This window comes from Prionailurus bengalensis, chromosome C2 (assembly GCF_016509475.1).
Source record: "Prionailurus bengalensis isolate Pbe53 chromosome C2, Fcat_Pben_1.1_paternal_pri, whole genome shotgun sequence".
Lineage (NCBI taxonomy): Eukaryota > Metazoa > Chordata > Mammalia > Carnivora > Felidae > Prionailurus > Prionailurus bengalensis.
Genome location: NC_057350.1, coordinates 130,490,896 through 130,516,480, shown reverse-complemented (window position 1 = coordinate 130,516,480; position 25,585 = coordinate 130,490,896). Strand labels below are relative to the sequence as shown.

The 25,585-nt window shown below is 38.2% G+C and overlaps 1 protein-coding gene and 1 long non-coding RNA gene across 3 annotated transcripts in view; one reads left to right on the top strand and one right to left on the bottom strand.

Moving 5' to 3' along the window:
- The window catches only part of TMEM108 (transmembrane protein 108), a 370,767-nt gene that overhangs the window by 187,290 nt on the left and 157,892 nt on the right, over positions 1-25,585 (top strand). Inside the window, exon 3 of one of the 2 annotated variants that reach the window (XM_043595388.1) lies at positions 9,682-9,763. In XM_043595388.1, coding sequence (XP_043451323.1) covers positions 9,724-9,763 — 40 coding nt within the window. In that variant the 5' untranslated portion in view covers positions 9,682-9,723. Of the gene's footprint in view, positions 1-9,677; positions 9,764-25,585 lie in introns of both variants that reach the window. The other variant, XM_043595386.1, reaches the window with a different exon arrangement.
- LOC122491982 lies at positions 98-16,507 on the bottom strand. The gene is made up of 3 exons (XR_006299500.1): positions 13,431-16,507; positions 5,071-5,245; positions 98-452 (listed from the first exon to the last, which is right to left on the bottom strand). It is a non-coding gene; the product is annotated as an uncharacterized LOC122491982 (long non-coding RNA).

Genomic DNA, 25,585 nt, shown 5'->3' with positions numbered 1-25,585 from the left:
TAACAGACTCTGCATCTCCTATGGAATCACCAGACATAAATTACATATTTTGAAAGATTAAACCAAAGCCATAAATTAAAACCGTCTTCACACTAGCTCAAGAATTACAGAAGCCTTTATGTGGATTGAAGTTGGATGGGAGAAGCTCAGGACAAAGAATGGCAGGGAAAAAAGACTGTTCTTGAGATCAAAATTAAAATTTAGCAAGGACTATGATATTAGGAATAATTTCACATACTGAAATGTATTGCTTGTTCATAGCATGCAGCATTATTTAAATCTTCTCTCCACATGTAAAACATGGTGATAAGAGTTTGCCTGTTTCATATGGCCTTCCCTCCCTTTCCATTGTAAAAACTTGGCACATCTTTTAGGACAAATGGCTGCTTCCCAAAGGAAATACACATATTCTTAGGTTCCAAAATTCAATTTCTAAAGATATTTTTCAGGCACTACAAAAGAAAGAAAAAAATGAATGTGTTTGCTGTGGACAAGAAATAATCTTTTTCATAAGCAGTCCAGTCAAAATGATAAAACATCCTCCTTTAGCATTTGGCATTGCTACAATATCATTTAATTCCCTGAACTCAATGTATAGTTTTTAATCCCAAAACCATAACAGAGGGAGTGTGGTATGTGTGCTTCACCTTGCACAAGCACCTTTCTGTCTCCTCAAATGAGATAAATGTCCTTAATACACTTTAATGCCATAAAAAAGAAGTCTATGTCATTCTAATAAGCCTCAAGCTCCTGGTCCTATTTTTACCCCCTTGCTGACTTCAGTGGCTGTGGACCGCAGAACACTCTCCTCCAGCAAATGCAAATAAACTCCAGCTGGTCTTGAACACTCAGGCAATTACTTCTCAGTCCTCCAAGCAAAGTCTACATTAATTGATTCCTTTTCGTAGGCTTTTCCTTAGTAGAAGGGATCTGTTTTTGCCCTTCTGTTTGGAATTCAGCGTCTCATGGATCTGACAGACTCCAATATTGTCTTCTATTTTTCAGAGAAGAAAATATGGAGGGGAAGAGAGGGAAGGGGCACTACTGAAGTGTTTTTTATCCTTCAGAGTTTACTGAGTGAGATCCTGGCTCCAAGGGTGGAGGGTAGATCTGCGTGCACTGCTTCCTAAGTCAGTACGGTTCTCTCCTCAGACAGACATTTATTCTCCTCCTAGTTTACTAGAAAAGTGCTCATGCAGGTTCTGCACCATGAAAGCCTTTATAAATCAGAAATCACACAGTCCTATTTCTTTTGGCTTGTAGTCTTGCCCCATATGAATTAATTGCTAGTGTTTTAAAATAGAGAGAGATGTGATGTATGGCTTCTCTTGAAAAATTAGGGAAAAAATTTTTTGAGAAGATTTTTCAGTTTAAGGGAAAAAAAGACTCCTTTTCCTACTGACAATTGGCTAGGGCCTAAAAATACCATTCCCTTGTGCTTTCAAGTTCACCATAGTCACCACTATTCCCTATAGACTCCCAGGACTGAGACAAAGTGACAGGCTATAGTCAGGCTCACAATGTCGATCATAGGTTCAGAGGAAAGTGAAATATTTCTTGCTCAAAACTGACAAAATTTGGAAGAACGATTGGGAGAGCCACAAGTTTCAGGAAGAATTATAAGAACATCTATTTCTTTATGGAAGTGAAGGATATTCTTGTGTTAAACATGCAGATCATCTGTATGAAAAGAAATTGACTAAAAACCTTTTCTAACCCAAACTTAGCCCTGTGGATACATGCATCTATTTGTGACTTATGATGTAAGTGAGCCTGAGAAACCTTCATATTTGCTTTCCTGAAGTAACCCACTGCTCATGATACTCAGGCCCTGGGGTAACTTGCTGAATATCAGTTCCTTTCACTTTCCTGATTTTCTCTATCCTCACAAGACCAAGAACAGCAGTCTGTATGCCATTCGCTTGGGGGAAAGGGAGAGACAGAAGCAACGTACTAGATACACAGGAGGTGCTTCACTTAATTGAATTCTCTCAGTAATCTTTTTTTTATTTGTTTATTTAAGTTCAAGTTAGTTAACATACAGGGTGGTATTGGTTTCAGGAGTAGAACCCAGTGATTCATCACTTACATATAACACCCAGTGCTCATCCCAACAAGTGCCCTCCTTAATGCCCATCACCCATTTAGCCCATCCCTACACCCACTTCCCTTCCAGCAACCCTCAGTTTGGTCTGTCTATTTAAGAGTCTCTTATGGTTTGCCTCCCTCTCTGTTTTTATCTTAATTTTCCTTCTCTTCCCCTGTGTTCATCTGTTGTGGTTCTTAAATTCCTCATATGAGTGAAATCATATGTGTCTTTCTCTGATTGGCTTATTTTGCTTAGCATAATACTCTCTAGTTCTGTCCACATTGTTGCAGATGGCAAGATTTCATTCTTCTTGATGGCTGAGTATTCATTGTATATATACTACATCTTCTTTATCCATTCATCAGTCGATGGACATTTGGGCTCTTTCCATACTTTGGCTATTGTCAATAGCGCTGCTATAAACATTGGGGTGCATATGCCCCTTCGAAACAGCATTTTTGTATTCTTTGGATAAATAACTAGTAGTGCAATTGCTGGGTCATAGGGTAGTTCTATTTTTAATTTTTTGAGGAACCTCCATACTGTTTTCCAGAATGGCTGCATCAGTTTCATTCCCAGCAGCAGTGCAAAAGTGTTGCCCTTTCTCTGCATCCTCACCAACATCTGTTGTTGCCTGAGTTATTAATTTTAACCATTCTGACTTAGGTGTCAGCCTCATTTACAAATGAGAAAGCTGATGATCAGGGAAGTTAAGTAACTTGCTTAAGATCACATAGCAAAGCTACTCAGTGGTAGGCCTGCCTGGTTCTTTTTCCTACAGCATGGTCCACCTGCTGCTCATTGAAATGCTTTCCCTGACTTACTACTTAACACATGACTTGAGCTTTTATTATGGGTTGATAAGGAGCAGCCATGCCAAGAATAAATAATCTGTTCATATTCCATGAATATAGAATGAATACGAGGAATTCCATCCTCATACTAGGATGCTAATGCTTATCAAAAATTGTCTAATGATCTTTTCTTAGAAGTTAGTGATAGAAAAGGGTTGTATTCCTGAACAAAATGCAAACTGTACCTCTATGCAGCCAGAAAAAAAATTATGCTATCTTTTTTGCATTTACTTCTAGGAATCTCCAAGACAAAAGTATTATTGTTTCATTGCATTTTATGGTAAAATTGATTTCCACTTTGTCCACATAATTTTGGATCTCCCTTTCTGATATTATTAATGTGCTTTGATGTGTTAATCTGTTATACAAGTTGCATCTAGTAGTAAGCCTCCTCAGATAACTTTTTAAGGAAAACAAAGGTATAAATAACAACCTTAAAGTTCAACTTGTACCCATAAAAATCTAAATTTAATTTAAATAAGACACTGGATTTAACAAAAGGGACTATCTGAGTAATATCCCAAAGTCTTTGTTTCATTTCTAGCTTAGGGAAAGCACAATTCAGAGATGGTTGTTGAGCTCTGGCCTAATGTGTCATTTTCTTGTTTTCTGCTATTAGGTATTCACTCTGAGCACTTGTTGTGTGCCAGGTACTAGGGCAGGTGCTTTGCATGTATTGACTGGTCTTTGCAGCAAGCATATCAAGTACCATTCTTACCCCATTTACAAACAAGAAATCCACCAATCAGAGAAGTCTAGAAACTAGCTCAAGGTCTCACATCTGGTAGATGTGATGTTGAGCAAAGACTGAGTTTTTGGTGTCTGTGTCCTCGCCTATAAAATGGAGATGTATGCCCCTTTCCAAACTTTTGTGCAGACCTGTGATGTTAGTTGTTATTTGAACTCTCCTGTTCTTCTCCCCCAACCCCCTTCATCATTTTCCCAAAGGGCACTATTATAGGTGTTGGCTGTTAGTTTAATCAGTTCTTCCTGAGTCCTAAAGAGATGGGGAGCCATTGTTTTGTTTTGTGCCACCTTTTATTATTCACCTCAATTGTTGGTCATCTTTATTCTTTGCCTCGCAAAATATTTTAAAGCTCATCTTAAATACAGTTGGTTCTCATAATTCATGGCAGTTATGTTCTATAAAGTTTTCATAAATACTGAATAGTAAATACAAGCCATTGCTCTTAGGGGAAATGAAGGGTTAGGTTCCTGTGAGCCTGAGGTCACAGTTTTGTCAGTTGATCCATATGTAACCTTGTTTTCATGTGTTGTTGTTTCAAGACATCTTATGTAATATATATTATTAATTCATTAGCTTTGAACTCACAGCCAATAGCACCATAACTCATGCCTTGTTGCACTTAGGAGCCCTAGACAGCACTTCAGCACTGTGCTTGCAGGCCATTTCAAATAGAACAATAAAAAGCCCCCAAATGTTAAAAACATAGTACTCAGTAGCCTATGGAAAGGATAATTGTTCACAGTATGAGAGCTAAAACAAGAAGACAAACATAAAGATAACGACAGATCATTGCCTTGTTTGACCTCAGCTGGGAACATGTGTTTTGGACAATGCAAGCATGTATGCAAATGATTGCTAAGGCACCATGAGGATTAATTTGGGGATTAGGAATAAATTTTAGGGATTTTAACTCTTTGCTTTTTGTAAGATAAACATTTTTTTCCTGGGTTTTTATGGTTTTTTTTACTTATAGTTTTTGCTTTGTAATTTTTATGTAATAAAGTTTATGTTTTTCTTGTTGCTTCAAACTTTGATTTAGATTTAGCAAAGCTTCTCTACTCCCAGTAGAATTTGCTCTTTCTTCTAGTATTTGTATACATATTTTACATTTAAAGGTCTGGTCCTTTGAATTTATGCTGGTGTGTAATATTTGGAAGTTAGTACAATTTTATCTTTCCCATATTACTCTGCTAATCTCTCAATGTTTACTTAAAAGTTCTTTTTGCCTATTAATTTAATATGCTGCTTTATCATATAAATTTCCATATATAATTGGGTCTATTCATGCGTTAATACCAAGTTGGCTTGATTATGTAGTGGCCTTACAGTTTGTTTCAGTGTCTGGTAGGGCTGACAGTCCCTCTTTCCCCTGTCCTTACCTTATTGGGTTTTTGTGTTGTTGTTTTCCAGGATTTTCCTGGCTGTTCTTCCTTATTCTGTATGAACTTGTTATTTCAAGTCAGTTTACACATCACATATCAGAGCTTTTCATTTGGCTCTTCATTACTTCTTCTCTGCTACATGAACGTTTCTAATTGCAACATTTTAAGCGACCTATGAAAGAGAAAAATTACCCTTCCTGAATCAGTGGAATAGATAGAACTGTTCCATTTAAACCAAAGCAGGGAGAAGTAGGATTCTTTTAGGCTCACCTTCTTTAAGAAGTGATTCAGGTTACTTGTACCTCTTTGTTTTCCCTGAGCCTAATAGTCAGTGAGATCCCACCTGTGCCACTGTATCTGCATGTTTGGGCAAATATTTTCATCCTCCTCCTCTCTTCAGTCTCTTGGCTGTAAACTGTACTTTCTTAGAATTTCATCCCAGATATTAGTTGTCTTCCTTGGAGCTTCTAAATTATTCCCTGAGGGACCAGATACAATGAATGTTTCCTACTGTATGGTTAAAAAACAGCTTTAGATGGAATCTCATTGTGCCTCTCTGTCTATCCAAAGCACAACTACCCACCCAAGAGACTCAGGTGAGAAACCATTGTTAGAACTAAGTGAGTTTGGTTAGGTCACAAAATGAATACACAAAATTCAGTCATTTTCATATAGAGGCAGTTAGAAGATATAATGGAAGCAGAAATTCCATAACAGTGGCAAAAAAATATGTGTATATATATGTGTATATGTATATATGTATACATGTATATATGCATATAAAATGTATATAAAATGCCTAGGAATTAATTCAATAAGACTATAGAACTCAAATGAAGGAAAAACACTATAAAACTCCACAAAACTATTAACTATACTGGAATTAAAATAATAAAAACCCACACAAAAAAAACAACTCCACAAAAAGACCTAAATAAAGATTAATTTTGAATAAATACAAGCCATGTGGTGCTTATAGTTGGGATATCCCTGTATAACCCAGATGATACCAAGTGCCCAATTTATGAGCTCAGCCATTTTATGGCTCTATTGTATATATTGTCGAAAGTCAAACAGTTTCTCAAAAATCTCTCAGCATTTTTAGAGATGACTGAGGGGCTTATGTTCTCCTTAATCAATATAAACTACAACTGTTTCTCTGCTCTCCTGTTATTTAATCATTTATTTATTCATTCATGTATTTAATCACTTTACAATTGAGTGCTTGCTGTGTCCTAAACCCTCCATAGATGCCCACTAACCGTTGCTTAGGACTTCTATGGCTCCTTTCTATTCATGGCACCCTTGTCTTGGAACATAGTCTCTTCTGTCATTGCCCATCTGAGCACCACTGATGTAAGGCTGTTTTGTACAAGACTTTTGCTGAGATTTTTGAGGGTACTAGTGGTGGATAAGCATTGTGGAGGGGAAGAATAGATGTAGTGTATAAGTAAAAATAGCATAAAACAAACAAAAATTAAATGTTACACATCTTAAAGTTTATGGGTCATCCCCTCTGGGAAATTTCTCACTTTATCTTTTATTCTTGGGTCCCACCTACTCCTGTCTTTTGGAATTTTCCTTTTTCTGTCTCTCAACATGTCTTGTGTATCCTCTCTTTAGCCTCTGATTTCTGGACTGCTTAGCCCCTATTTCCTACCTTAGAGAACTGAAATCTGTTATTTTTATAATGGAGAACAGTTGATCTCTTTTTCTCCCTCTTGCTCATCCAGATCACTTTCAGGGAGGCTTTAATTAGTCATTGAGCTATTGTGCCCATACCCAAAAAAGTGCTTCTTCTCACTCTCTGAAAAGAATTCTTTTGATCTTCATAGCTACAATTTTTTAAATTTTATTTTTCTCCTCACTACACTCAGATTTTGAAGAGATCAAGTCTTTACCAAATTAATAAAGTAAGTAGAAGATAATTACATCTATAATACCAATGATATTTTTTCTGGAATTTAATAAAATGATAAAGTTAATTTAGGGGAAAAACATACTCAAAGAACAAGATAAATCATAAAAGGTAATAATGGAGGACTAACTTTACCAAGAGTTTAATGTAAACAATGCTTATTATTATAGTAGAAGAATGAACAGAGATGTAAAATGTAACACAAAGTCCAGAAACAGATCTAAAGGAAATAAAAAATACCAGAAGAAAATACAGGCGACTATTTATGTAATCCTGGACTAAAGAAGACCTCTCTAACCATGGCTGTGTGTGGATTGGTGTGTGTGTGTATCATTCTTAAAAAAAAAAAAAATGATGTTTTACAACATGGATGGACCTAAGAAACATTATGCTAAGTGAAAGAGCCATATACAAAAACTATGCATTGTATGATTCTATTTATGTGAAATGTACAGAATGAGCAAATGTGTATAGCAGATTAGTAGTTGTCAGGGGCTGGGAAGAGGGGAGAAGGAAAATGACTGCTAATTAAACATAGGAGTTTTTGGATTTTGTTTTTTAGGGTTTTTTTGTTGTTTTTTTTTAAGAGTGATGAAAAATGTTCTGGAATTAGGTACTGGTGATGGTTACACAACTTGAATATATTAGTGACCACTGAATTGTATATTTAAAAGGCTGAATTTGGGGCACCTGGGTGGCTCAGTTGGTTAAGCAGCCGACTTTGGCTCAGGTCATGATCTCGCGGTCCATGAGTTTGAGCCCCGCATCGGGCTCTGTGCTGGCAGCTCAGAGCCTGGAGCCTGTTTCAGATTCTGTGTCTCCCTCTCTCTGATGCTCCCCCATTCATGCTCTGTCTCTCTCTCTGTCTCAAAAATAAATAAACATTAAAAAAATAATAAAAAATAAAATAAAAGGCTGAATTTAATAATACATGGATTATATCTCAACACAAACATTTTAAAGATAAATCTGTTCCACTTGGGATATTATGAGAAAATAATGCAGCATGCCAGTAGGGAATGGTTAAAGAAAGCGTTAAAGAAAAAAATATTCAATGACATTTGTTAAGGATGGTGCGTCAGGCTCTATTCAGGACCTTCAGGACAAGTACAGGGAACCATGCAATGGGATATAACAGTTGGGGAGAGAGATTGGGCTCAACTCTGAACACAGCTTGGGCCAGTGGCCGTTTATAGCCAAGGATCAGGGTGGGGGTCAGTGGATGGAAAATGACTAAGAGGAAACATCAGGGGTAAAGGGTTTTGGCTAAACTGACCTAACAAGATTCTTGCTAAAGACAGGCCAGTAATTATCACCTGGGGCTTGATGGATACTGAGGGTGGAGGGTTCTGGTCAAACTGAGTTAGCAGGTGTTCTTGCTGAAACTAGGTGTTATAAGTGTGTGAATGGACCTAAGAGAAGGTCCAGGAGCCTGACTAAAGGATCTTTGTCAAATGTGAACTAAAAATTTTAAAAAGACAAATGATGAATACACATATAAAATGCAAATTAAAGCAATAAGATGAAGTATTTGCTTATTTATTGGCAAAGATGGAAAGAAATTATAAATTTCCATCATTGGGTAGGTTGTAGTGTAATGGATATTCCCACTTACTGGTATGGACAAAGGGTAATTTGGCAGTATATTTCAAAAGCCTTGTGTCCTCGTGGTTCCATTTCTAGGGATTTACCTTAAAGAAATACTGTGTGCCATTTAAAATAAAGTAGTAAATAGTAACACAAGAAAATTTTTCTGCTAGGGAGAAAAATTAGAATGTATAATAGAGGCGGCTCCTGACTGGCTTAATCGGTAGAGCATGTGACTTTTGATCTGAGTGTCATGAGTTCCAGCCCCTCGTTGGAGATGGAGCCTACTTAAAAACAAACTAAAGTATAATAGATAAAATGAGACAGATCGATAGAAGTGCATGTTGAAAGGCTGGAGAGATAGGTAATTTGTATTTCCTTATAGATTCTTATCTCTATTTCATTTAGCTTTATTTTCCAGATATTCTATACTGGATTATCTGTTATAACCAGAAAATAATGGAAAAATTATTTAACATAATACAACTTAACATGTGGTAAAGCTTTTTGGGTGGTTTTGTTTGGTGAACACCATAAAAGAAATGAGATAAGAAATTTTTTGTTTTTCCTGTTTCAAAACTAGAGATTCAGGAGAAGCTAAGTGGAAATCCTCAAAAGTTCCAGTCAGACTCTCACTCTCTAATTGCCCACATGAGTTTCCTTCAGTGGTGTATAGAGTTTCAGTATTTAACCAGTCGATGAATTGGTATTTGTATAACATAGACTGTTGTAAATTAGACTCTGATGGGGCCGACTGGATGGCTCAGCTAAGTGTTGTACTTTGGCTTAGGTCATGATCTCACTGTGAGTTGGAGCCCCGTGTTGGGCTCTGTGCTGGCAGCTCAGAGCCTGGAGCTTTTTCAGATTCTGTGTTTCCATCTCTCCCCAACCCCCTCCTCCCCGCCTCCTGCTCATGCTCTGTCTCTCCCTCTGTCAAAATTAAATAAACATTAAAAAATTAAAAAAAAAATAGTTGCTGGTGTATCCTTATTCCAAGAATTTTCCTCTTCAAAGTCAGGTATTTTAAGGATGGAGTTCTTTTTGATTGACTTGAATTATGTTCCCCAGGTGTAACAATTTTCTTCTCCTGATTTCCTAGACAGAATCATGAATAAACTGGAGGACAAGCAGGACCAGATGATACCATGAAGAGAAGTTTACAGGCCCTCTATTGCCAACTGTTAAGTAAGTTGATGTCACATTTCTTTTAGAATATACCAATGTTATTGTTTGTCCAGTGCCAGAAATTTAATACATTTTCTGGAGGAAGACCAGGGTTTTCTCAATAGAAAATTTTCCCTCTGTTTGATCTAGGTAGTTAAAGTGTCAAGCATTAAGTCATTCTATTGCTTTGGGCATCTGTTGTGATGTAGATTCCATTATAATAATACTAAATTGGCATGTTAATCATAGTTTATTTAAGGATGGGTGTCAAAAACATTATTGTTCTTGGTTTTGTGGCAGAATAAAGGGTTTTGGTATGACCTTCTGTAGGTTCCTTATGAAGAAGGAATGTTAGGCTGTGTTTTGTGGATTTTGTCACATAGAACTTGTTACCATTCAGTGACTATACAACCTTTAGTTATGTGTGTTCTTAAATAATGAATGATTAAAATGTGATTTCTTTAGGTTTGGTGGTAGAATGAATAGCATTTATGACTTTATGCATGTTGCTCATGTGTTTGGGGGGGTTGTGCCACAAATCTCTAGTTGGGATTGCAATTGTTAATGAACGTAAAAACCAATACCAATACCAGTGGTGGGTTTGATGTTCAGATTTACCCACTTAAGACAATAGACATTGCCCATTCCAGTCAAATCAAAGCCATCGGGTTGGGAAAACCTGGAGTTCACTGTGTTTGTCTGGTTCTTGCTGAGGTATGAAAAAGATCTGTCTTTCCTACACTGGATGGTTCCTTTTTAAATTTAGCCAAGAAAATAACATAAGGAGAGATTGAGATGCAAATCACCAGTTGGCCCTTAGAATTTATCAGTTCAGGTTATGTTGCACTTCCAGTGCAAAGCACTTTATTTACAGAAAGTATTCTGGTTAGGTTTTTTAATTAACTTATTTCTGCTACTAAATTCTAATCCCTGAAACACAGATCACATCAGCCTCTTTTCAGCTGGTGAAATGTCACCAAATTATATGGACTCTTTCATGTTCTTTTTCCATGTATTCTATAGGACTGTGGGTTTGTTGCCTTTTTTTTTTTTTAATAGTAAGCTGGCTTGTTAGAAAAAAAGGCTTTACAGATTGAAGAAGCAGTCAATCAACTAATGATTAACTCTGCCTTGATGGGAGAGGGATCATTTAAAGGTTAAAAAGGATTATACACACACACACACAGATACACTCCCCATCAAGAAGGGAAAGCAAGCTTTGTAGGCAGAAGAAACAGGAAACAAAAAAGAGCTTAGTAGATTTGGGAGGCAGCAAAATGTTTGTTGAGTTCATCACCTATGCTGGCTGTATGCCCCAAAGTTCAAGTAATATTAAAAGGTCATGTATTATTTGAAAGGCATCAGGTAAGTATTATATGAGTCAGAGATCAAGTGTTGGATGCTAATGAGGTCCATCCTCCCAAGTAGAGCCTATATGAAAGCTGAAAGAGTTTTCCTCAAACATCTGGATAGCTGCAGAAGTCAACTTTGTCTTAACAGTTTGATTGTTTGCAGACTTGCCTTGAAATGCAAGCAGCCCAGAGTAAGTAGTTTCCTGCTAGTTAGGAGGTAGGTGGTAGTGACCCTTAATAAACCACCCTGGTTACTAGGTAGCTGACTGTGGGAGTCCAGCTTTGTACAGAGCTGGAAGGGTGGAGCACTCGGGCACTGGTCAATTAGTCTCACTTCAGAGAATGGTTTTCACAAGTTCATGGAGATGAGGGGTTGTTATTTATAGCATTTTTTTTTTCTCAAGAGAATTGGATATTTTGTAAAACCTTAGCTAAAACTCTGGCACAATTCACACTCAATAGCTCGTATGTGTCATGGGTTAGCCAATTATTAAATTACGCCTGGATTAAAGTTATCCACAAACAGTATATTTTTTTCAGTGTCTAAAACAGACTTGAGAACTAGAGTTCTCTAAATATAGACTTACCATGTTATTTTATGTAATTCAGCAAATTGATGTTTTTAATTTGGGGGGAAACCTGGTAGAGTGTTCTGGTTATATTTTGTTCCCTAACAAACCAGCCCAGAACTTTGTAGCTAGAAACAACAGTCACATATATTGCTCATGAACCTGCAATTTGGGCAGGGGTTGGCGGAGACTCCATAGTGTCTAGGATCTGGGCTGGAGGTTGGACAGCCTGGGGCCTGCCAACATCTTTTTACCCTGAGGCCTTTTCACATGACTAAGTGGGGGCTTCATGTGAGGCAGCATAGTGGCCTCATGGTAGTCAGACTTCTTGTATTGCAAATCATGACTGTGAGGCCAGGGCAAAACCTACAAGGCCTGTTATGAATTGGCTTGGAAACCTAAGAGTAATAATTCAGTCACACTGTATTGGCCAAAGGAATCACTTAGACCAACCCTTATTCAAGGGAAGAGTTATTGAACACCAGCTCTCAAAGGGAAGATTAGTTAAGAATTTGTAATCCTCCTTAGTCTACTACAGAGAGTATTTGTTTAAAAAAAAAAAGCAACTACTTACTAATGGACATGAGTGAGTTCATGAGTCATCTTTATCATCAAAGAAGCCACTCCCTCTTGAGTGCCTACTGTATTCACAGACATCTGCCTATTAGTTTATATCATGTCATTCATTCCAGAGGCAAATGCTTCAAGATAAAGAAGTGTTAACCGATGAGTAAGTTAAGGACTGTCCCAGGGTGACCAAGTAGTGAGTGATGGAGTTGGAATTCACATCCAAGTCTCTGTGATCTCTTTGTTCACACCTGTTTTTTCATCCTGCCTGTGTGTCTCCACCACATACAGGAAAAATCAGTAGTGTGACCTCTGTGCTGTCCATATGGCTGGTTAGAGGTGTTCTGACCCGTCATTGGTAAAGTTTGCATCCTATTAATGATGACAGATGAAGCTTTAAGAAAAAAATCCAGGCTTGGGGCGCCTGGGTGGCTCAGTCTGTTAGGCGTCTGACTTCGGCTCATGTCATGATCTTGCTGTTCAGAGTTTGAGCCCCACGTCAGGCTCTGTGCTGACAGCTTAGAGCCTGGAGCCTGTTTCAGATTCTATGTCTCTCTCCCTCTCTCTCAATCTCTCTCTGCCCCTCCCCCGCTCATGCTGTTTGTCTATCTCTCAAAAATAAACATTAAAAAAAAAATCCAGGCTCTCTCTGGTTCATTGCATCACAATCAGTAGTCATTGGGGCTTATGTGTGTCTGATAGGGGCTAAGAGATGCAGTCTTTGGCAGACTGTGAAATTGAGATTTTAATATTTTACTTGTATTACAACTGACTGTGTCTAATTTGTTTTATTTCTTGAGCTCTATTCCACAGTGCAGCATTGAGTGTTTCGTCCTGCCAGTTTTAGCTCTTTGGTAAGGTTTAACACATTTTATATGATACTTTGAAACAACTGAAATCTTGAGGGTGAGGGTGGTGGTGAGAACCTTCATAGTTATGTAAAAATCAAGTGCTGCATTCATTTTTCTTTTTTACACCATAAAGTAAGTATGAAGCTAATGCTAAGAATACCTGAGTTTTTGAGTGGCAGACCTTGGTTCAGATCCTCACCCTACCACTTAGTAGGTGGCTTATGTTAGGGAAATTACTTTACCTCCATGTACCTCATGTAAAATGGGATATGACCACCCATACATAAGATGGTATTGAGTGAGATAACACAGCACATACAAGACCTACAGTAAATGTCAGTTTTCTTACCAGGTCTTCTGTCTCCAAGAGAGAGGTACAACCTAACCAGTATCTCTACTGTAACATTTACATGGGACTTTCTGATTCACCAAACATTTTCACAGAATTTAATCCTCAGGATATCTATTAAGGCAAGAGGGACATTAATTATCATTAGTCACATTCTACAGAGGAAAGAGTTGACATGATCAAGACTGCTTTTCCCAAGCTATATCACAATTTTATATTTAAAAAAAAAAAAGAATAATGGAAAGTAAGGAACATCATCAAAAACCTTTAAGAACATGACACTGCTGGGGAGGCACTGAGTCCTGAGTTAGCCGATTTGATCTTTGCCTAAGTGCTAGATACTTTGCTACTTGGTTAACAATACCAAGATAATTATTATGAGCTTATGAAAGTAAGTTTTTACATACCAATATCTATTCAAATTAAAGTTGTTCGGGTAGAGTCAAGGAGTGGTTATATTTAGTAAGTTAAGTGTTGCTCTATAATCAGGCATTTGTATTTCTTGAATCACACTCTGTATTATTATTGATATATCTTGCTTGCTGTTGAATGTCTTGCATATACTGAATTAACTGAAGTTGACTCATGTGTTCTGTCTTCATGGTTTGTTTCTCCTGATAAGTGAGAGGAAATTTTTCCCTAAGATTGAGGAGGGAGAGTTGATACAAATCGTAAGTTTAGGTCAGTTTAGATCCAAACAAGTATTGAGTCCAGAAACGTAGGCTTTTCTAGATTTAACAAGCAGTCATAAACATACTGCAGTATGGACACATATGAAATGAAAGATGTTCATCTCCTCCACTGCCATTGAAGGTGTCTTCCCTTGCCTTTTACTGCTTGTTCATAATATCCACAGACAGTAACAGTGTGGCAACCATGGTTAAGGGTTTGGATTCTGGATTAAGACTGCTTGGGTTCAAATCCTGGCTTACCACAAATTCTTTTCCAAATGATTTTTACCACTTCCCATACAAAACATACCAGTTGAGCGTGCCTTCACTGCCAGTAGCTGTTGGGCTATCTGTCTACCACCCCTTGCAAATCTGTCACTCTTGAGGCTACTAAAGATTCTGCTCTTGTTGAAATAAAACAGCATGTCCTATATAGTAGCTAAGAGCAATTTATTAGCCTGCATTTCTCTCATGCTACCACCAGTGGCTATAATAATGGTAATAACACATTTGGTATTCATTCAGCCTTATGGAAATGGATACATCCGTTGCATCAAAACTGCGATTCAGTATTTTAGGCTAGATTATTCTGATTGGCTTTCATCAATGTTTCTCAAACTTGGCTTTAAACTGGAATCACCTGGAAAGCTTTTAACAATCCCCTTGCTCAACCGTACCCTATATCAATTAAATCAGAATCTTTGGGGGACGGAGTGGAAAGTGTGGCAACTGGACATCAGATGATTCTAATACACAATCAGAGCTGAGAATCACTGGCTTACAGCAATGGTTTTAAATTTAGTCATGCAACATCATCACCTGAAGACTTGTTTATACACAGATTGCTGGGCCACACTCCCAGAGCTTCTGATTCAGTCGATGTGGGGTAGGGACAGTAATTCGTGCTTCTAAGTTTCTAGTGATGCTGAAACTTTGGTCCAGGGATCACACTTTGAAAATCACTGTCTTAGACTTAAGAAAGGCTATCCTGGAGCAACAGGAAGCTTTCAGCTTTCATGTATCACTTGAGCTGCCTAGTGGTGAAATGGATCTTGGAACAAAAGCAGGGTGAGTTAGAAATGAAAAGGAAGGGAGAGATGTCAGGGCAGGAACTAGCAGAATCACAGTGTTGTAGAAATAGGAAATATTAGAATTTGAAGTTTCATGTTACTCTTCATTGTACACTGGAAGTTGGTTTTTACTCTCAACAATGCCAAAGGCACAAAGAGTGGACTAAGTAGGATTATATATAAAGCAAAGGGAAAACACAAGAATGGCCCTGGGGCCCATTTCGGAACTCGATTTTATAAGACTATTTCTTCCTCAAATCATGCTGGATAATTCTTTTGCAAATCATAAATTTGAGGTTGGATTTTTTTGTTTTTGTTATGAAAAGTCTTGCAAATGTTCTCTAGAGAAAACTGGTTTCTTTCGTTCTGAAGAAAAATTCATTCACAGAGAAAAATTGAGGAAGTTAACACTTTCAAATGTGACATTAACCCAGGAAGTTAGGCATCCTTAATATGTTCTGCATCCTTAAATGTGTTATATTGATTTAATGTCTTTTACATTTTAAGTTGTGATTTTTTAATTTGCATAAGTCAACAAACTCTTTTATGCAGATTAAACAAACCTTAATAAGACCTTCTCATTGTAACCAATTCTAGTGAAGACTGAGGAATAAAATATTTTAAACAATTTTATGACTTTTGAGTACTTTCTATTACATGGTTGGCAGGAATGTAGATGAGGGAAGTCATGCTCATGCTTGGGAGAACTGTTGACACTCAAATTTAAATGTTAACTCTTCATGAGTAAATTCAGTTTTCTATATGAAAGTACTTTTGCTAAAATATATGGTGGGAGAGAGCACAGAATTTGGATTTAAAGGATATACTTTGAACTCTCACTTCTCTTACTAATTATGGGACTTTGCAAACACTTAACCTTCCAGAGCCACTTTATTTTCCTTAACTACAATACACGGATAATGAGTATTATAATATCCTTGATGATTATTGTGAAAGCTAAATGAGAAGGGTATAAAAACATTTCATAAATTGCAAAATGCCTTCTAAATATGAGTTGCCATGTTAATACTGTCCGTAAATAACTTGTTTCTTTTGTTGTTATACTGTACTGTTGTTTAGCAAATCCTGTTTAAAATTTTTAAAATAGAAATGTGAAAGACAGTCTAGCATGTCCTCACCCAGATTCCAACTAAGTAGAGCTCTCGTGAGTGCACATAAACCTCATTAGTGGGGGATTTTAACAAGGGTTTCTAGCTGATCAGGAATTGGCAACATTTTGGAAGATTGTTCTGAATAAGGCAAGGTTGAACAGAATTATTTAAAGTTTATTTATTTATTTTGAGAGAAAGAGCAAGCCAGAGAGGGGCAAAGAGAGGGAGAGAGAATCCTAAACAGGCTCCACGCTATATCAGCACAAAGCCTGATGCAGGGCTTGATCCCACAAACCATGGGATCATGACCTCAGCTGAAATCAAGAGTCAGATGCTCAACCAACTAAGCCACCCAGGCACCCTTTGAACAGAATTTTTTAAATGAAGAAAAAGGATTTTTTTCAACACCTTCGTGTTGGCTTTGTAATAAACCTAATCTGAAAGTTTTCTGAAATGTGTAACCATTGCCTTTACAAATGTGATGGACCCTGGAGACTCTTAGGCTAGGGTCCAAGAAGCTCCCAAAACCTAAAACTGCCCTTGCAGTGTTGTCTTTCATACCTCCCTCTCCTGTTTACCCCTACCCTTTCCCTTCCTTTTTTGGGGGGTTTCCATCACCAGGCTAGGCTCTCTCTTCTCTTCGCTCTTCTCCGTCAGAAGTTTTTGAGCCTTTCTTCTCAAGAAAGGCTTTATCTGCTGTAGGTGTCCTAATAGCTTCTCACAAAGTGAGTTCCTTGCCTTTGCTCTGACTCCACCACAGTATCCACAGTATCACTCAGGGTACCCTGTGAGCTGTGGTCAGTCTCACTACTCACTTGTTTCCTGAGCATCTTCAATTTCCCCATCTATGAAAGTATGACTGCCATAACAAGTTACTACAAACTTGGTAGCTTAAAACAACAGAATTTTTTCCTCTCACAGTTCTTGATGCCAGCAGTTAGAAATCAAGGTGTCAGCTTGCACTTCCTACAAAGGCTCCGAGGGAGAACCTTTCCTTGACTCTTCCATTCTAGTGGCTCTAAGATGTTCTTTGTTTGTGACTGTATCATGCCGGACTCTGCCTTTGTCCTCACATGGCCTTCCCTTCTTCCTTGTGTCTCATAAAAGGACATTCGTCATTGGATTTTGGGTCCAACTGGATAATCCAGCATAATCTCTTCTCAAGATCCCTGAGTTAATTACATGTGCAATGACCCTTTTTGCCAAATAAGGTCACATTCACAGGTCTCAGAGTTAGGATGTAGGAATAAACTTTTTTTTTTAATTTAAATTTCAGTTAACATACACTGCAATATTGGTTTCAGGAATAGAATTCAGTGATTCATCACTTACATACAGCACCCAGTGCTCATCACAAGTACCCTCTTTAGCACCCAGCACCCATCTAGCCCATCTCGTACCCACCTACCTCTGTCAACCCAGCCTTTTCTCTATCATTAAGACTCTCGTGTCATTTGTTTCCCTTTCTTCGCTTCCCCCCCACCCCACTTCCCATAATTTTACCTGTTTTGTTTCTTAAATTCCACGTATGATTGAAAGCATGTGGTATTTGTCTTTGTCTGATTGACTTATTTTGTTTAGTATAATACTCTCTAGCTCCATCCATGTCATTGCAAATGGCAAGATTTCATTTTTTTATGTCTGAGTAATATTTCATTGTGTATATATACCACTTCTTCCTTATTCATTCATCAGTCAGTGGACACTTGGGCTGTTTCCATAATGTGGCTAGCGTAGATAATACTACTTAAAATTTTTTTCCTAATATTTATTTTTGAGGGAGAGAAGGAGACAGTGTGAGCAGGGGAGGGGCAGAGAGAGAGGGAGACACAGAACCCAAAGCAGGCTTCAGGCTCCAAGTTGTCAGCAGTCAGCACAGAACCCGATGCAGGGTTTAAACCCACAAACTGCAAGATCATGACCTGAGCTGAAGTTGGGCGCTTAACTGACTGAGCCACCCAGGCGCCCCTGTAGATAATACTTGTATAAACATCAGGGTGTATGTATACTTTTGAATGAGTATTTTTGTATTCTTTGGGTAAATATCTAGTAGTGTGATGCTGGATCATAGGGTAGTTCTATTTTTAACTTTTTGAGGAATCTTCATACTCTTTTCCACAGTAACTGCACCAGTTTGCATTCCCACCAACAGTGTGAGAGAGTTCCCCTTTCTCTGCATCCTCGCCAACGTGTGTTGTTTCCTGAGTTATTAATTTTAGCCATTCTGACAGGTATAAGGTGGTATCTCATTGTGGTTTTGATCTGTATTTCCCTGATGATGAATAATATTGAGGATCTTTTCATGTGTCTGTTTGCCATCTGGATGTCTGCTTTGGAAAAGTTCATGTCTTCTGCCCATTTCTTCACTGGATTATTTGTTTTTTGCATGTTGAGTTTGATATGTTCTTTATAGATTTTGGATACTAACCCTTTATCAGATATGTCATTTGCAAATATCTTCTCCCATTCTGTAGGCTGACTTTTAGTTTTATTGATTGTTTCCTTCACTGTGCAGAAGCTTTTTATCTTGATGAAGGCCCAGTAGTTCATGTTTGCTTTCATTTCCCTTACCTTTGGTGACATGTCTAGTAAGAAATTGCTCTGGCCAGGGTGAAAGAAGTTGCTGCCTGTGATCTCCTCTAAGATTTTGATGGTTTCCTGTCTCACATTTAGGTCTTTAATCCATTTTGAATTCATTTTTCTGTATAGTATAAGAAAATGATCCAGTTTTATTCTTCTGCATGTCACTGTCCAGTTTTCCCAACACCTTTTGTTGAAGACATTGTCTTTTTCTTATTGGATATTCTCTCCTGCTTTGTCAAAGATTAGCGGACCATATAGTTCTGGGTCCATGTCTGGGTTTTCTATTCTGTTCGATTGGTGTATGTGTCTGTTTTTGTGGCAATACAATACTGTCTGGATGAGTACAACTTTGTAATATAGCTTAAAATCTGAAATCATGGTGCCTCCAGTTTTATTTTTCTAAGGATTGCTTCGGCCATTCAGGGTCTTTTGTGGTACCATACAAATTTTAAGATTGTTTTATCTCTGTGAAAAATGCTGGCGGTATTTTGATGCGGACTGTATTAAATGTATAGATTGCTTTTGGTAGTATAGACACTTTAACAATGTTTGTTCTTCTAATCCATGAGCATGGAAGGCTTTTCCATGTCTTTGTATCTTTTTCTGTTTCTTTCACAAGGGTTTCTGTAGTTTTCAGCACACAGATCTTTTACTTAGTTAGGTTTATTCCTAGGTATCTTATTATTTTTGGTGCAATTGTAAATGAGATTGATTCCTTGATTTCTTTTTCTGCTGCTTCATTACTGGTGTATAGCAATGCAACAGATCTCTACACACTGATCTTATATTCTGTGATTTTGCTGAATTCCTGTGTTCTAGTAATTTTTTGGTGGAGTCTTTCGGGTCTTGTACGCAGAGGATCATGTGATCTGCAAATAGTGAAAGTTTGACTTCTTCCTTGCTAATTTGGTTGCCTTTTATTTCTTTGTGTTGTCTGATTGCTGAGGCTAAGACTTCCAGTACCATGTTAAATAGTAATGGTGAGAGTGGACATTCTTATTTTTTTCTTACCATAGGGGAAAGGCTTTCAGTTTTTCCCCATTGGGGATGATATTAGCTGGGGCTCTTTCTTATATGGCCTTTATGATGTTGAGATATATTCCATGTATTCCTACTTTGTCAAGGGTTTTTATCAAGAATAGATGCTATATTTTGTCAAATGCTTTTTCTGCATCTATTGACAAGATCGTATGGTTCTTATCCTTTCTTTTAGTAATGTGGTCTATCACATTGATTGATTTGCAAATATTGAACCAGCCCTGTAGCCCAGGAATAAATTCCACTTGATCATGATGAATAATTCTTTTAATGTACTGTTGAATTCGATTTGCCAGTATTTTATTGAGAATTTTTGCATCTGTGTTCAGCAGGGATATCAGCCTATAATTCTCCTCTTTCAAAAGATTTTTGTAACGTTTATATATTTTTGAGACAGAGCGCACGAGCAGGGCAGGGGCAGAAAGAGACAGACACACAGAATCCTAAGCAGGCTCCAGGCTCTGAGCTGTGAGCACAGAGCCTGACATAGGGGTCAAACTAATGAGCCGTGAGATCATGACCTGAGCCAAAGTTGGATACTTAACCAACTAGCCACCCAGGTGCCCCTATAATTCTCCTTTTTAATGAGGTCTTTGTCTGATTTTGGAATCAAGGTAATGCTGACCTCATAGAATGAGTTTGGAAGTTTTCCTTCCATTTCTATTTTTTGGAACAATTTGAGAAGACTAGGTATTAACTCTTCTTTAAATGTCTGGTAGAATTCCCCTGGAAAGCCATCTGGCCCAAGACTCTTGTTTGTTGGGAGATTTTTGATTACTGATTCAATTTCTTTGCTGATTATGGGTCTGTTCAAATTTTCTATTTCTTTCTGTTCCAGTTTTTGTAGCTTGTATGTTTATATGAATCTGTCCATTTCTTCTGTATTGCCCAATGTGTTAGCATATAATTTCATAGTAGTCTCTAATGATTGTTTGTATTTCTGTGGTGTTGGTTGTGATCTCTCATCTCTCCTTTGTAATTTTATCTATTTGAGACCTTTCTCTTTTCTTCTTGATAAGTTTGGTTAGGGGTTTATCAATTTTGTTAATTTTCTCAAAGAACCAGTTTCTAGTTTCATTGATTTGTTCTACAAGATTTGTTGTGTTGTTGTTTCTTTATCATTTATTTCTGCTCTAACTTCATTAGTTCCCTTTCTCTGCTAGCTTTAGGTTTTATATGCTGTTTCTTTTCTAGCTCCTTTAGGTATGAAGTCAGGTTGTGTATTTGGGACCTTTCTTGCTTCTTGAAATAGGCCTGAATTGTAATAAACTTCTCTCTTAGGACTGCTTTTGCTGCATCCCAAAGGGTTTGGACTGTCTTATCTTCATTTTCATTTGCTTCCATGTAGTGTTTTAATTCTTCTTTAATTTCCTCGTTAACCTATTCATTCTTTAGTAGGATATTCTTTAACCTCCATGTATTTGAGGACTTTTTAAATTTTTTTCTTGTGGTTAACTTCAAGCTTGATAGGGTTGTGATCTGAAAATATGCATGGTATGATCTTGATCTTTTTGCACTTGTTGAGGGCTGATTTGTGACCCCAGTATGTGATCTCTTCTGGAGAATATTCCATGTGCACTTGAGAATGTATATTCTGCTGCTTTAGGATGAAATGTTCTGAATATATCTGTTAAGTACATCTGGTATAATAGGTCATTCAACGCCATTGTTTCCTTGTTGATTTTCTGCTAAATGATCTGTCCATTGTTGTAAGTGGGGTGTTCATGTCCCCTACTATTATGGTATTATTATTGATGAGTTTCTTTATGTTTGTGATTGATTTATATATTTGGGTTTCTCTATGTTGGGGGCATAAATATTTACAATTGTTAGATCTTCTTGATGGATAGACCCCCATTAAGTATGATATAATGCCCTTCCTCATCTCTTGTTATAGTCTTTGTTTTAAAATCTAGTTTGTTTGGGGCACTTGGAGAGCACAGTTGGTTAAGTGTCTGACTTCAGTTCAGGTCATGATCTCGGGTTTTGTGAGTTCAGGCCCTGCATTGGGCTCTGTGCTGACAGCTTGGAGCCTGGAACCTGCTTTGGATCCTGTTTCTCCCTCTCTGTATGTTTCTCTCTCTCTCTCTCTCTCTCTCTCTCTCTCTCTCTCTCTCTCTCTCTCTCTCTCTCCGTCTCTATCAAAAATAAATAACCATTAAAAAATGTTTTTAATAAGTAAAAAAATAAAATCTAGTTTGTCTGATGTAAGTATGGCTATTCTAGCTTTCTTTTGCCATCTGTTAGCATGATAAATGGTTCTCCATCTCCTCACTTTCTACAATTTTTTTAAATGTTTAGTTATTTTTGGGAGGGAAGGAGGGACAGAGAGGGAGGAAGACACAGATCCAAAGCAGGCTCCAGGCTCTGAGCTCTCAGCAGAGCCCGACATGGGGCTCAAACCCACGTGGGACTTGAACCTGTGAGATCATGACCTGAGCTGAAATTGGACACTCAGCTGACTGAGCCACCCGAGCGCCCCTCCATCTCTTCACTTTCAACCTTCAGGTGTGTTTAGGTCTAAAATGAGTCTCTTGTAGACAGCAAATAGATGGATCTTGTGGTGGTGTTGGTTTTTATCCTGATTTTGATTGGAACATTTAGTCCATTTACATTCAGAGTGGTTATTGAAAGGTATGAATTTAGTACCATTGTGTTACCTGTAGAGTTGGTATTTCTGGTGATGCTCTCTGGTTCTTTCTTGTCTTTGGTCTTCTGGTCTTTTTTCTCCCCTCAAAGAGTCACCATTAAAATTTCTTGCAGGGCTCATTTAGTAGTCATAAACTCCTTTAGTTTTTGTTTGTCTGGGAAACTCTTTATCTATGCTCCTATTCTGATTAACAGCCTTGCTGGATAGAGTATTCTTGGCTGCCTATTTTTCCCATTCAGCATGTTGAATATATCCTGCCACTCCCCTTGGTCTGCCAAGTTTCTGTAAACAGATTTGCCATGAAACTGATCTGTCTTCCCTTGTAGGTTGATGACTTTTCTTCCCTTGCTGCTTTCAGGATTCTTTCCTTGTCTCTGTAATTTGTGAATTTGACTATGATATGTCTTGGTGATGGCCAGCTTTTGTTGAATTTAATGTGAGTTCTCTCTGCTTCTTGGATTTTGACGTCTGTCCACTTCTCCAGATTAGGGAAGTTTTCAGCTATAATTTGTTCATATAAACCTTCTGCCCCTTTCTCTCTTCATATTCTGGGACTCCTATCATATCAGTGTTACTACATTTTAATAAATCGTTGGCTTCTGTAAGTCTGCCTTCATGATCCCTGATCTTTGTTTCCCTCTCCTTTTCAGCTTTAATATTTTCCATAATTTTATTTTTATTTTCTATGTTGCTAATTTGCTCCTCTACCTCATCCATCCTTGTTTTTATGCCTTCCGTTTGGGTTTACATCTCAGTTATAGCATTTTTAATTCCAGCATGACTAGATTTTAGTTCTTGTATCTCTTTGGAAAGAGATTCTCAAGCCCAGCTAGTATCCTTATAATTGTTTTAAATTCTAGTTCAGACATCTTACTTCTATCTGAATTGATTAAACCCTTTGCCATCATTTCTTCCTGTTTTTTTTGAAGTGAATTCCTCTATCTTATGATTTTGGAGGAGGAAAATACCATAATAATAGAATGAAATGTAAGTTTTAAATTTTTTAAAAAATCAAATAAAGGAAGCGATATCTTAGGTGTGTTTTAGTCTGCTTGTTAAGATCTTAGGTGTGTTTTAGTCTGCTTGTTAAGAGAAGCTTGATAGAAAAAAGAAAAGAACAGAAAAAAATTAAAAATTAGAAAAATTAAATATAATAAAATAAAAATTTTGATCTTTCTGTATCAAAGAAAACAATTAAAACAGAAAAAAACTGATCAAGCAAAAAAAATAAAATAAAACCCAAATGAAGCTAGATCTGCTTCCCCCTAGAACTGAAACTATGCAGCAGTCTATTGTACAGTAGACTAAGCGCATGGAAAGGATTTTTGCTGGTGTTTTGGGGGAGGGGCTGGTGCTCTGATTCTTAGGTCAACTTGCCCTAATGGAGATGTGCCTGGAGGGTACAGGGAGTAGAGCTGCCTCCTCCACTTGTTGGCACTATTGAGCTCACTGGGGTGCATCCATGTTGGGCTAATACTGAAAATGGCTTCATCCTCCTCTCTAGTCTCTAGAGCGTGATGTTTGCACCCTCACAGACATGTGGTGAATCACCCTTCCTGTGTCTGCCTCCTCCATCAGCTCCTTGCCTTCCCCCTGCCTATCTGAGCTGTCTGCCTACCAGGTGGCACCTCCTCCATCCAGAGTTTTATCTCAGGCATGGCTGTATTTCAAAACCCCACACTTCAGAGACCCCAGCAGCTCAGACTCGCAGTGATCCTCTAGTGATCCCGACATTGACTGGTGCAGGCTTATCTTAGGAAACAGTCATGTGACTGCACAGTAGCAGCAGCTTAGAGTTTATGGTAAATCACAACACACAAGCAGCACCAGGGTTTGCTGCCCTCAGCCAGAGTCTTTGTTCCCATATGGGGAATGTGGCAGCTTGATGGCACCTGCTGGGTCTTTTGCCTGTGGAGAGGCTGTATCACCTCTACCAAATGCACTCCAAGAAGGGGAAGTGCTTCTCCCCTTGCAACCAAGGGGATCCTTAGATCCTGCTGCCCACTCCCGGGGCTACATCCTGCTTCCTCACCAGAGCACCACCAGGCACAGACCTCTGAAACTTCAGACTCTGCTCCACTGTTTATAAAAACTGGTGATATTGAAACCCTCTCCTTTTTCCCCTATCAGTGGTTTGGGGAACCATTTTCTTGTGCAGTCCCCTGCGCATTTTTACTCTTTCCATCTATCTGCTTTCAGGAGAGTGCTTCTTGCACAAACCCAATGGGCTGCCCACTCTCCTACCCTGCCCCCCCAGTCTTTCTGCTCTCCACACAAAGGGCTCCCTTCCCTCTGCAGCACCAAGGCTCTTCTCTCCCCCAGTTCACCTCTCTGCACTATGTACCTCCTGTGTTCTCTCCCTCAAATTATGCAGATTGTTCTGTTAGTCCTCAGATCAATGTCCTAGGTATTCAAAATGGTTTGATGTTGATCTAGCTGTGTTTGAGGGATGAGACAAGCCCAGGGTCCCCTTACTACTCTGCCATCTTAATTACTAGTGTCATAACTTGAGAGACCATGATTCAACTGACTATAGCATAATATTCCTGTACTTTATAGAGTCATTAATATAAGTACAGTGCCCAGTTCAAAACAGGTACTCAGTAGGGAGTGGTTGTGGGTCCAAGAGTGAGTAGGGTGTGAGGAAATGAACTACTGAGTTTGGTACAGCTTTTTTAATAAAAGTTTTACCATAAAGTAAGGGCAAGAGAAGACAGTAGTTGGTAGTAGACAAAAGGCTGAGTGTTTAAAAAAAAAAAAAAAAAAGAGTGGTTTGGGCTGGTATAAAAGCTCCCAGGAAGGTTTTACTATAGGGCTGTGAGCTTCAGAGGACATGAGGTGCACACTGATGGTGAGCCCTCAAGGCAGGAACAGATCCAGATGTGATTCCCATGTCTATATGTAACTGGTGCCCAGGGTATGTTTCTAACCTTGCCAGTGAATACTAGTGCTGGGTACATAATTGTGCCATGTCTGATGAGAAGAAGCAAGAATGAGATTCCTGTGTCCTCTCATCAGTGAGTCTGTTTAA